Source organism: Panthera uncia, chromosome A2 (assembly GCF_023721935.1).
Source record: "Panthera uncia isolate 11264 chromosome A2, Puncia_PCG_1.0, whole genome shotgun sequence".
NCBI classification, from domain to species: Eukaryota; Metazoa; Chordata; class Mammalia; order Carnivora; family Felidae; genus Panthera; species Panthera uncia.
This window is the reverse complement of record NC_064816.1, coordinates 143,448,979-143,462,064: the sequence shown is the minus strand read 5'-3', so window position 1 is coordinate 143,462,064 and position 13,086 is coordinate 143,448,979. Positions and strand designations below refer to the sequence as shown.

Below are 13,086 nucleotides of genomic sequence, written 5' to 3'. Positions count from 1 at the left end.
CTAGGATCATCCTGATTTCAAGGACTGATTTAATTGTCTCTATAAGTACACAAATAATAGTCAGAGCATGTGTTCCAATTTTTAGCTCAGAAAACATGATCGTTATATCTATCTTCTATTTCAGCACAGGTCATAGAATCTGCGTGATCTCCTGTGCAGCTGAAATGCTACTCAGAAATGTGGGGGAGAGGCTATGATGAACAACACATTCATTAGTGTTTCTGGTTCAGGACCAGGAACAGGTCTCTCTCCTTCCTGATATCTCATCATGCCAGATCATCTTCTTTCTTTCTTTTTACCTCTCCTTCTCACACACTTCTTCCTACATTCCCAAGTAGTATATCAGGGACAGTCAAGTGATGTGTGAAGAAACGTGGTAGAAGAGGGATCACCAGGATTTTGCTTCTGCAACTTTGTGTTTAAAGTTGGAATTGAAAAATCAAGAGTATGTAGTGCAAACCTTCCTCACGTGAGACTTCTGGAATTTTATGTGAGTGATTTGGAAGTCTAGGTGTGTTTTTATTTTTCCAGGGGATGGAGGGAATTAGGGATGATTGGAATTTTGACACCAAAAGCATTTATTTATTTGTTTTCTTTATTTGGAGCATTAATTCTAAAGGTTTGAGATGGTGGGAAAGTAAGAAGTCACTCAGGATGAAGGAATGGAAGGTAATGTTGCTTGCTGGCCAAGCTAAGCGTTGTGAACAATCAAAGTACTGCCCAGTTCTCTGTTCTGCATCAATGCAAACTGTTGACAGCCAGTGATTTCACTTAGAGTGCTGGTCTCCTTGTGAAGACTGAAGAGAATGCTATGTTGTATCATTATTGTTGTAGATGTTTAGGTAGGCTTCCTAGGATTACAAAGATTCTTTGGTAAGGGCATGTGTACCCCAGAGCCTAGGAAACACAGCACAGCTGGGCATTAGGAAGAGTAGGAGCCTTCAAAGATCCAGTCCTTGTAAAAAACTGCAGTTTGAAGGACTTTATGAATCCTAGGGAACTCCAGAATCTTCTGGAGCTGTGGGTCTCCACCCCCAACACCCCCATGCTATGTGTAGGACTGAGCTAATTCTGAAAGGTCCAATTTATTCTAGTATCTCTTTTGATTGGCTTATTTTTCAGTACCTTGAAGCTTCTCAGAGTTTCTTTTTTTTTCTTTCCCTTTTTTCTTTAAAAATCCTATTTTAGACTTTAGTGAATGATAAATAAATTTATCATATTGGTATGGAGCTTTCATACTGTATAGTTCACCCATTTGGGGTATACAATTCTATGAGAGTATATGCAAAGAGTTCTGCAAACATCACCATGATCTAATTTTAGGACATTTTTATCACTGCTCCTCCCCCCCCCCCCCCAAAGAAACTTTGTTCCAACTAGAAGTCACTCTCCATTTTACCCCCTCCTAGCCCCTGGCAAGCCTAATCTACTTTTTTTCCCCCCCTATGAATTTGCCTATTTTGGACATTATATTCAAATGGATCATACAAGAAGTGGTATTTAATGTCTGAATTCTTTCACTTGGCATAATGTTCTTGGGGTCCATCCACATTGTTGCAAATGTCAGCACTTTATTACTTTTTATTGCTGAATAATATTCCATTTTCTGGAAATGCTACATTTTGTTTACCAATTCGTTAGCTCACAGCATGTGAATTGTTTTTTGCTGCTGTTATAAATGAAATTGTCTTCTTAGTTTCATTCCCAGCTTGTTAATTGCTAGTGTATAGAAATTCAATTGGTTTTTGTATGTTGATCTTATATCCTGCAAACTTGCTGAATTTTTAAAATTATTTCTAATAGTTTTTTTTAAGTGGATTTCTTAGGAGTTTTGTATTTATAAGATCATGTCATGTCATCTGTGAATAGAGATGGTTTTACTTTTTTTCCAGTCTGGATACCTTTTATTGTTCTTATAATTTCTGCTCCCCTATCTTTAGCTTACTGTGATGCCTCATAGTTCTGCCTCAGAATTAGAGCTTTTCTCTTTGCTATCTTTTTGCATGCTCTGAAATTTCAAGTTTAAATTTGAGAAAGAAACAGAGAGATAGAGAAAAGGGAAAAAGACATATAGAGTCTGAGTGGCTCAAGCGTTAGCTGTTATTTTTGTTTGGATAAAGCTTTGCATTCTAGCTCATAAGTCTCTGGGTAATTAAATGACACCTTTGGGTTAGATGATCACTAATAAGCTGTTGCCAGAGAGAAAGGGAGATCACAGGTCCTGGGTAGCTCAGGAAATTATCTTTAGAAGGGACTGTAGGCATGGCTTGGCCTTGAAATTGATACAGATAGACCAATGTTGTTATAGTAGGCATTTTTCGAAGAATGAGATGTATTTTTTTTCAAGTCAAGGTTTTTTTTCCTTTGTAATGTTCGTTGGAATGGATTATGAATTCCAAAGTATTTTTAGATTGCCTAATAAGATTAGTTACATGTTTCTCTATCATAAAATATATATTATGGCAATATGTTACCTCTCATACTTTGGCCTCCTCATCTTTATTTTGTTGAAAGAACTCATTTAGTAGCTGAAGGGCATAGATTCAAGATAACTAGTGATTCCTTCATATCTCTACTCTTCCCTTAAACTCCTGTAATTAGTTATTTTGATAAGAATTTACTTAACATCTGCTTTATGTAGAACTTCCAATAGGTAGTATATGTTGGGGTAATAAGTGAGGAGAGTGTGTATGTGGAGGGAAGGTGCCAATGAAAGGAAAGACAGAATCCCTGGTATTTTTAGCTCCCTGTAAAAGCAAAGTTTAAACATAATATACAATTTGGGGAAAAGTACAAAGTAACATGTAGTCTCAAAACTGCAAAGTTGCATAATAGAATTTGGAAACATATATAGTGAAAATTAAAAAAAAATGATGACATAGGATAAATTCACCGCTCTGCTACAGGGATACAGAGATGAAAAAGACATCGTCTTGGTTCTAAAGATTCCTACAGTAATAAATTAGCACATAACTGAAACTCAAAAATGTTATTGCAGTTTAAGGGGTGCCTGGCTGGTTCAGTAGGAGAAGCATGCAACTCTTGACTTTGGGGCTGTGAATTTGAACCCCATGTTGGGTGTAGAGATGAGAAAAACTTAAAAATAAAGTGTTACTGAAATTTTGTGAAGGCCTATGTAATAAGAGGATGCTGTGTTGTGGTTGGTTGTTTGTAATGTTGAAAGGGATCCCAGGATCGTACTGTCAGTAGCCTTATTTCCAAATCGACCTCCGTTAAGACTAAGGTCACATAACTAAACTTACATGTCACAGAGTAGCAAATAATAATTTTTTAAGGGGGGAGGGGCAGAGAGAGAAGGGGAGGGAGAATCTTAAGCAGGTTCCATGCTCAGTGCAAGCCCATCGCGGGCTCAATCCCATGAACCATGAGATCGTGACCTGAGCCAAAATCAAGAGTCCCACCCTCAGCCGACTGAGCCATGTAGGCACCACAAAAATAATACTTTTAAATGTGTGTGTACATTACTTAAAAATTATTTACTTGTCTTGTAGAGGTGAAGGTCTGAACTAGAAACTTTCCAAAATAGATTATCTCAACTTTGTCTGAAGTAGTTTCCATTCTTCCACTAATTCATGCTACTTTTAGCAATCACTTAACTTTTTCTTTGCCTCATTGTATTATGGCCTAACTAGCTTATATAACTGAAGTTGAAGGAGACACAAGAAAGTGAATGATCTGCATGTTTGGTGCAAATAATTTATGGTCTTTGTTTTCACATATGCAGATTTGAAAACCATTATATTTAAAGTTTTACTTTACAAAAGTAAACAAAACAGTACATAATATATAGTCCTCATGAGGTAAGGCCATTGGCCAAGTTTTAAATTTTTATTTTTACTTTTTTATGGTTAAGACTAAACTAAATGTTAAATTTTGCCTCAGATTTTATAGTTAGGAATCTAGGAATGGCTTCATTTGCCGGGTGCATCTCCGTAATTAAACTGTGAGTTCCTTTAGGAGAGACATTGTATCTTTTAACGCACCTACCTAAGTTTCTAGAATATTTTCAAAGTACGCTTTGTTAGATAAACGAACTTCCTTGAAAGTTGTCAGGCTAGAAGCCTTTCGGGCAGTCAAGACCACATCTCCCAGAATGCCATGCTTCCCTTGCGCCCCAGGTCTGAGGCGGGAACGTCCCAGCGACCATCGCGCCTGATGGAGACTACAATTCCCAGTGCCACCCAGAGGCTCCGGAAACCTTGTCAAACAGAACCTGTTGCCATAGCATCCGGGTCTGGACCAACCAATCAAGGCGCCCCTACCGAGTAGAGGCGGGCCATTCGTATCTCCGACCAACCAGAGGCCTTTTTGTTGTGGAGCGTGACCGGAGGAGGCGGGAGTTCGGGACCGGCGCCTTCTCCTTGCTCCTCGGGGTCGTGGCCTTGCTCCCGCCGTGCAAGGGAAGAGTCCGGGCGTATCCACGCGCGTGTGTGCGCGTGGGGCCTGAAGTGCTCGTGCGTCCAGCTAGGTCTCTGTGGGGGCAGAAGCAGGAGCCATGGGCGGGACCTCCAGCACCCGCCGGGTCACCTTCGAGGCGGACGAGAATGAGAACATCACCGTGGTGAAGGGCATCCGGGTGAGTGACAGTGGGCGGGCAGAGGGCCAGCAGCTGGATTCGGACCCCAAACCTCCGATCTTCCCGGGACTCGCTCTGCCTGGTTTCCCCCGTCCCGGCCCCCAGTGTTGTCCGGCCCGAAGCCGAGTTCTCTGCAAAGAAGCTTGAAGTTTCAAGACTTGGGACATTCATTCAGAGATATTTCCTGGTTGTGTGCTAAGTGCTGAGCACTGTGCTGGAGGGGGTTGCGGGGGTCGGGGGGAATGCCACGCTGAATTAAACCGGCCAGGGGCTCACAGGCTAGATTTGACTCTTGCTCACGAGTAGTGGGACTTTATTTGAAACCCCTGTCTTCCATTCTGTGAAATGGGGCTTGTCTTACACCCCCTGGGTTCAGGACCCCAGCTCTCGTTTTGCACTGCCCCCGTAACCTTTCTCAAGCTGAATTGGCTTTGAGGAGACCTTTACCTGCTCTCGGTCGTTTGGTGCCCTCCCTGTGATACCACCCGTTGCCGCACGCTCGCACACCCCATAGGCTTCTGACCTGCCTGGGGTGGCTTCTCCCTTCTTCGCTTTCACTTGGTACCTCCTCTTTCCCTCTGTAGCCAGCCGCCTAAGTTTTGGGCTAGACCCAGTTGCTTCAGCACAAGTGTCTGCCAGCCTGACAGGGCCTGAGACAGGTTTGCAATTTTTCAGACCGCTGGGAGTCATACAATCAGTTCTCAACCAGACGTCGCAGAGGAATTTTTAATGTTCCCGCACGTGCTTGACACATAAACTGACAGCTTGAGTTTTCTCTAGGGTGTCAGCACACCAGCACTAACTTCATTAACACACTCGCTGCTGCACCTGAATTTGGAGCCTCTTTTTTTTTTTTTTTTGAAAGTATGCCTGAACCTAGTAAATAAAGCGATTTCACTTCTGAACGTTTTATAATATCTTTTTTCTTCCTCTGTAATTACACCGCCAGCACAAGTAAATGAAATGTATCAATTATTTTTAGCATGTTATCAGGAAATAAAATTTCTTAAATATTTACAATGTTTACAAACTTTTTACTGTGAGACTGTTACCTTGAGAAGAATTTATTAAAGTTTTCTTTATAGAAACTCAGACTGTTGAACTCAGTTTTTGGTCTGTGACCACCATTTCTTTATATTAATTAATGATAGTGCCACATTTTGTAATAGAATGTCTGAGGCTGCCTTGCATTGTTGTGGTTTAGTTGGTACTCTTTGGAGTAAAATAAAAACTACTATAAACTCTGAGTTTTATGCAGAGATTTGTTTAATCTTGCTTGAGGCTTTGATTGTTCCATACCCGAGAGTGAAAAAGAAGAGTAAGAGGAAACAAAATAAATTTTGGGTGAGAAAACATTGGCCAGAAGAATGTGTAAATCATTATTCTCATGCTCTGGTACAGACACAGTGATGAGAGCAAACTAAATTAAAAGAAAATTTGGCCACAGCACAGAGGTTAATATCAAATATTAGGTAAGGTTAAATAGGGTAAGTATATGATAGGGGTATATAATAGACTAAAATGGAGAGATTGTTTAAAAAACTTTTTCTAAACTTTTTACATAAAAGAAGCTGTGTCTTTTGGCTGCTCAGCTTGACAGCTGTATTCTATTTTTTTTTTTCCTTTCTCACAGAGCGCACTTTATTTATAATAATCCAAGCACACACCATGCTCCTTTTGACCTCTACGCTTTACTTTTCTTCAGGATCTACCCTCCACCTGGAATGCCCTTGCAGTGTTCTCCCAGTTGCTTCAAATCCTTCTTTTTCAAGGACAGTTTGCATCATTCCGAGCTTTGGTTTTCTCATCTGCAAAATGATGGGGCTTGAATACATCTCTAAGATCTCTGAGCTTTTCAAGTTCTGAAATTCTGTGAGTCTAGTGGCACTATAAATTTCTTGTAGCCATAGTCAACCCATCGCATTTTCCTCTAAAAATGGCACGCTCTTGAATTGTTGAGTATTCGGGGGTCATTCTGAGTTCTTTGAGGTCACGGTCAAAAGAGCATCAGTCAGAGTTAAACAGACCTCGGTTTTAAGTCTCAGACTAGGCATTTATTAGTCTGTGGCTTTGGACAAGTCACTTTTTTATATTTGGTAAGAAGTTGAGGTAAGGTATTTAAAATATGGGGCACATTGTAGATTTTCTAAAAGCAGCCATTTTTGTAAGGTTCCATCACATCTAATATTTGAAGATTCTTTGGAGGTGCTGTGTAGTATAGTGGAGAGAGCACTTGCTTTGGAACCAGGCAGACCTGGGTTTAGTCCTAGCTCTGTGTCTCACTAGGCTCTGTGGCCCTGGACAAGTCACTTTTGACTGTGTTTCCTTGTTTAGTATGTCTGCATACTGTAGCCTGCTTGAAATACTTATGTATCAAGCTCTACTGGTGAGAAAGTTGACAATGTATATAGGCATTTAGTATTTTGACAGTGTTTACTACTTATATGAGTAATAGCTATTATTAGAGCTGTTCAAGGGAATGGATATATAAAGTTATATTGAACTTAAAAATTAGAGCATGTTGTGTTCTCACGACATACCTAAAGATGTGGACGGGGAGATAGGAGTCCTGAGTTCTGCAGCTGATCGTCTGTGTGATTTTTTTCTTTAGGCATTTTGTATATTTTTCAGCTGATTTCTGTATTTTTCTTAGCTCGAAAGAGTCATCTTGTTTCCCTATGAGGCACCGGGAAGGATAAGCAACAATCTCAGTATCATAAGTGAGTTACTGGTTTTAGCTCAGTTGATTAAAACATGGTGCCGATGAGGTCCATGCTTCAATGTTGAACTGCAGATAGGTAGTTCAATTTGGCTGAAGAAAACGTTCCAAATTTGCCCAATGTCTAATATTTGTGTCCTCACTCGTAAGAAATGAGAGCATAGGAGCGATTCATGGACTCAGTCACTGCTGGAAAACCAATTCTGCATTCCACTGATAAGGATAGTAATTTCATCTTCATTTATCTTAATATAGGAAGTGTTGCACTTAGCAGACAATATCAGGCTTTCAGTAACTAGGCTGTGTTTATTGATAATGTTTGTCTAGATTTTTCTTGCTGAGGTCCTCAATGGCTAGCAATTAAAGGACCTACTTACAATTTTAAGTTTAAAGTTTATTCTCACCTACGACATGTTATTTTCATGGTATTTATAGGGTCTTATTTATTTCCTTTATCCTTAGCAGTTGATAGCTTTCCCCCCACTTGCATAAAATCACCCATAATCTTACACCTTATTTCAGCTTCTAATCTGAAACAACTCATGGTTGGATGAAAGGCCACCTTCTTTCCTTGCCTTCCTCTCCAAGTCTAAAATAATTTCTAGGGATAGAAAGACCAAGCATTTTCATTACTCATATTACATGTGCTTAATAGGATTTTTCTGAGCACCTGCTGTGCCTGCTCGGAAGGCATGCTTACCACTCAGTCTTCCACTGGTTTATCTGAAACATCAAAGCTTTGAGTGAACTCTTCCAGAGCAAATGTCAACTTCAATGAGTATCATTTTCAAAGTAATATTTATTGTGCTTTCCAGGCATAAATGAGTCTCTGCAACGGGCCTTGAAGTTGCAAGCTGAAATTCATGGGAGCCATACATGTGGTAGTGTGGATCCTCACATGGAACACAGCTAATGCTTTGGGGAAGTATTGGCAGTTGGGAGCCTCTAACTGAAAAGATTATTTAACGTGAGATGTTGTTGAGGATTCTGGAGAGTGTATATTAGCAGAGGCAACAAGTCCAGTCAGTCATGGGGAGTGCGGAGGGATGTTGTCTAGGTAATTCAGCTAACTGGTGGATGATTGGTACCTTTGCAGTTTAGCATCTGTGACTCTCTTGGGCAGAGTACCCTGTTAAACTTTCTAGGACTTTTCTTCTTAAAGCTTTCTAAGATTTTATGCAGGTAGTAGAAGTTCATTTCCACTAATGACAAATGCAAAGAAATGTTTGTGGCAAATTACAAACATAAGCTAAAAATTACTGTATTTATCTGTGTGTCTCTCCCTCCCTTGCCATGCCCTTAAGTGTTTAGGAGTAACAGCTTCTAAATAATAATGGCAGTTTTTGGAGCCTGTGTCTTAAAATGGTAATTTAACAAAAAGCAAACCAGTACTCTCACAGAAAATGACCTACGTGGAAGGAAGACCGAGCGAGAAAAATGGGTCTGACTCCTTTAATCTTTTGGATAAGATGCATCTGGAAGAGATGAGAAAAACTATTATGGAGGTGAGGGTGTGATTTATTTGTCTCATGTGGTTGCAAACTTTACCTCTTGGAGAAGGGTAACTTAGGAACTCCCCTCATTTTACTCTGTTCCTTGGAAGTGGAAATACTTTGTCCATCTCACGCAGCCTCCTGTTTCTGAAAATACCGGATTCTAGATTGGTGAGTGGTGTATTTGTGCTCATTTTATTTTATTATTATTACTTTTTAATGTTTATTTATTTTTGAGAGAGAGAGAGAGAGGCAGAGAGAGAGAGAGAGGCAGAGCGTGAGCAGGGGAGGGGCAGAGAGAGAGGGAGACATAGAATCTGAAGCAGGCTCCAGGCTCCAAGCTGTCAGCACAGAGCCCGATGCGGGGCTCGAGCTCAGGAACCGTGAGATCATGACCCGAACTGAAGTCGGACGCTTAGCTGTCTGAGCCGCCGAGGAGCCCCTATCTGTGCTCATTTTAGATAAGACCAGTCAAGGTGGGTGGGGAGATTTGAGTTCCACAGCGAACCCTGTAGGATATGATACACCTCTTTTCCTCCTCTCTGGAGCACATGTTGGTGTGGTGAGTGGTTCAGAGCTTCGGAAGCCCCATTTACATAAATTTGTCTTTAGCATCAGTAGAGAATAGGGCAGATAATCAAAGTCAGTGGATGGAATTCTGCGATGTTGGCAGGCCCTTCTCTAAGTCATCTGTCATGTTAGAACAGTGGTTCTTTTAGTTCACAGATTATTGTAAATCTGTGAGCTATAGATTCTGCCTAGAACTCTGCAACAAGCAGAGAGTTGCATACAGCTGAGGAATTAATTCATGGGCCCCTGAGTCCAGGGACTTCCGGGCATGATTCCAGTGTGTGTGTGTGTGTGTGTGTGTGTGTGTGTGTGTGTGTGTGTCAGAGAGAGAGAGAGTTTGCCATTGTTTGCTGCAAATACTTTTTGTAGATTGCACATGATATTTGCCTTGCTGGGGAGTAAGTACAGAGAGGTCTAGAAAGCAGGTATAGTAGCTATAGGTCTTTAAATAGGACAGAAGCTTTTCTAAAAGAAGTACCCTGTTTAAGGGAAGATGTTTCCTGAAGTAGCTGCTTCTCTTACAGAGGGCTGCTTATCCAGCTCTTGCAGAAGCTTATGTTCTACCTCTGATCCCTTTTGGGTCTGTTCACATCACAAAGAAGAGTTGTTCTAAAGCTACAGATTGCGGGTGTAACCCTGACATGTCAACTGCTTCACGAGTACCCCCGGTTCCCAGAGGAGATGAGGGGAGGGTGCAGGTATGAACCCATTTCTGCACCTGGAAGGTCAGCTCAGCTGGTGTTCACTGGAAATACAGAGGATAACACAGCATGGCAATTGCCTTGTATCAGCGTAGCTGAGAACGGCCTGGGGTAGGGTGAATCATGCTTGGAGTACGCAGAGTTGCAACCATAGGCTGCCGTGGATGTGCCTTTGGAAGGGCCTAAGGATCCACTGACAAAGATTTTAAGAACAAAACAGGGAGGTTGATGCTCAACACAACTTTACGATGTGTTTATCAACTCAAAAGATGAATTGTGCTGCTTTGGACATGACATGCTTATACACTTACTGAAATACAATCAAAGACCACATTGGGGAATGTTTGGAATTGATGTAAGAATTTGACATTAAGTAGCAAGTTTTGAGGCATCAGATAAGCCACAAAAATAAATAAAAAGACTTAGTGATCAGGCTGAAAGAGACAGTACACTTTACCCAAAGAGTATGCATGGATAGGGACAAATGAGAACTTTATGTAATCGTTTTAGGACTTAGGCAGCTGCCACCGGCAATAGCTGTAGCCCTGGTCTTCGTGCACCGGGTAGCCGAGGAGCTCAGCCCAAGCTCTGATGAGCTGGTGGAAGAACATGATGACAGGATCAGTCCAAGTCCCCATGGCTGGAGCCGTATTGCTGGTAAAGTTTTACCAAGTATGTGTGTAGGTAATCCTCCCTAAAACCCTGGGCGTAGGCCTTCTTCAGTTTCAGATGAGGAAAATGAGGCCCCTGGAGAGGACTTCCTTAGGATTGTATAGCCAGGAGGTGGCCAGTGCTTTTTCCTCTATTTGGGTCAGCCTTTAGTTTTACTCTAAAGGGATAATACTTTTGAAGCTGCTTTAGTCAGTGGAAGAACTTTCTGTCGTATTCATTTTGAAAGTAGCAATAGGTAATGGTAATGTATGAATTTGGATGAGAAATGGATGAAGTGGTATGTAGAAGAAAGGGTAGCCTGTGCCCAATACAGGTGCAGGTTTATAGCTAACACTTGGTTTTTAGCAAACACATTCACTTTCTGATTGTGTAGGATATATATTTAGTGTAGTTGTAGTTCTTTGACTGGCCTGAGCAATAGAAATATAAATTAACATATAAAATTACGTGTGTATATAATTTATCTCAAAATAACCTTAGGTGATTGGCTTTAAACACAAATTATGTTAAATATGTAACATACCATATATGATGTATAATAGTGTATGATATGTGATATATATGTAATATATTATGGCATACTAATTTAAATAGTCTATAAATATACATAATGTGTAGTATATTACATTATATATTGAACGAGCTTTATATACATTATGTATCAGTTAAAATAGTTTTAAGATTCTAAAACTTAGGCTCATTTTACCTCCTTAAGAGGAAGTGAATTTATTTTGTCACATAGGATCGTAGGGGTGTATTGTTTAACAGAGAAAGCACTGGCCTAGAGATTGGGGGGTTACCGCTTATCCTGATGCTACCAGAAACTGGATGTTACTCAGGATTATAGTCAGTCAGTCTTAAAGGGTTTTTTCCTAAGATGTATCTCAGCTTTGCAGATGAGTTTCAACAGCAGTGTCAGTGGCTGTCAGTTGTTACAAAAGATGCAAGTGGCCCTGACATCTTCAAATAGAAAGTCCCTTGACATTGTCCTTTCTAACTTCGATTTCTCCTCCAAGAGCCTTGGGATTTTCCTCCAAAGATGCCAGCTTTTGAGCTGCTCAAAAAGGGTAGTCTTTCCCTTAACTGGCTCCCCCTGCATTCCGGTTTGGGTCCTGAGATACAAGTAACTGCTCAGGTACAAACTGTTTTGTTCACTGATGTCTTCTTGCAGGGAACATTTGGTGAATGATTCCATAGTATACAGGAGCACACAGTTTTGTTGAAAGGAAAATACTTGTTTTGTCTTTGGAGATTTGTGCAAGGTATCGTGGGGCACAAATAAGGGTAGCCCTTGGGTAAGCAGAGTTGGAATGGAGTGGGAACTGATTTGGTCAGAGAAGGCTGTGGGATGTTTGAACTGAATTTTGAAAGGTGATTCCCTCCCCCAGGGCCAGGGGAGAAGGCAATAGAGCCATGTGTAAAGGCAAAGCAATGGCATCAAATAAGTAGCCAGTATGGAGGTGGGGAAACAAGGTATGAAGTATTAAGGGAAAGGCTGTGGAAATTGAGGTTGGAGAGTTAGGCCATGACCAAATGATGAGGAAGTCTTGGGTGCTGTGCAGAAGAATTTGGACTTTTCTGTCAACAGAAGGTATGAAGGAGTTGAAGCAGGGAGTTACCATAATCAGATTTGTGTTTTAGGAAGGTTATTGATGGTGCCATGAATTAGGGCAGGGGAATTGGGACGGGAGAAGGAATGTTGGAATAAGTAGATATTTAGCGGTTGAAGAATTCATGACTCAGAGGACGAGGGAGAATGAAGAGTCAGGGTAAGTCCTTTGTTCTGATTCAGAAAGTTGGATGGAGGTGGTGTCATTAATGAGATTAGGAAAGCAAGAAGATGGAGAGATTTTGGCAAATAAGAATTCAATTTAGGAGATGTTGGGTTTGAGGGGCTTGTGGTCTGTCCAAGAGGAGGTGTCCATTAGGCAGTTCAATGTATAGGTTTAGGTTTTGGGACATGAAGGATTTAGAATTCATTAATTCATCAACACAGTTACCAAGGGAGTGGATGAGATTGCCAACAAGAGCTTTGAGAGTGAGAAGTGAATAAAGGCAAGGGAGGGTATGTGGACCTCTGGCATCTAAGGGTAGGCGAGACGGGGGAAGCCTGCCAAACAGATAAGATGTGGCCAGAGCCCTAGGGCTGTCAGGATGGTGGGTGGTCAGAAAGGCCACTGGAGACATTTCCAGAAGAGGAGAGTGACCGCAGGTGTTAGAAGCTAAAGGGAAGCCGTGTAAGTTAGTTGTATAAATATAAACACAAAAGATTATTTGGTCATTGGTGACTTTTACAAGAGCACCACTGTACTGGGTTATAAGCTAGATGGTGGT

The 13,086-nt window shown here is 41.0% G+C and overlaps 1 protein-coding gene across 3 annotated transcripts in view; it reads left to right on the top strand.

Annotated features, from left to right (window-relative positions):
- The first annotated feature begins 4,347 nt into the window (after positions 1-4,347).
- The window catches only part of CHCHD3 (coiled-coil-helix-coiled-coil-helix domain containing 3), a 287,147-nt gene continuing 278,408 nt past the window's right edge, over positions 4,348-13,086 (top strand). For 2 of the 3 annotated variants that reach the window (XM_049643026.1, XM_049643029.1), the window contains exon 1: positions 4,348-4,597. In XM_049643026.1, coding sequence (XP_049498983.1) covers positions 4,517-4,597 — 81 coding nt within the window. In that variant the 5' untranslated portion in view covers positions 4,348-4,516. The remainder of the gene's footprint in view (positions 4,598-13,086) is intronic. The other variant, XM_049643028.1, reaches the window with a different exon arrangement.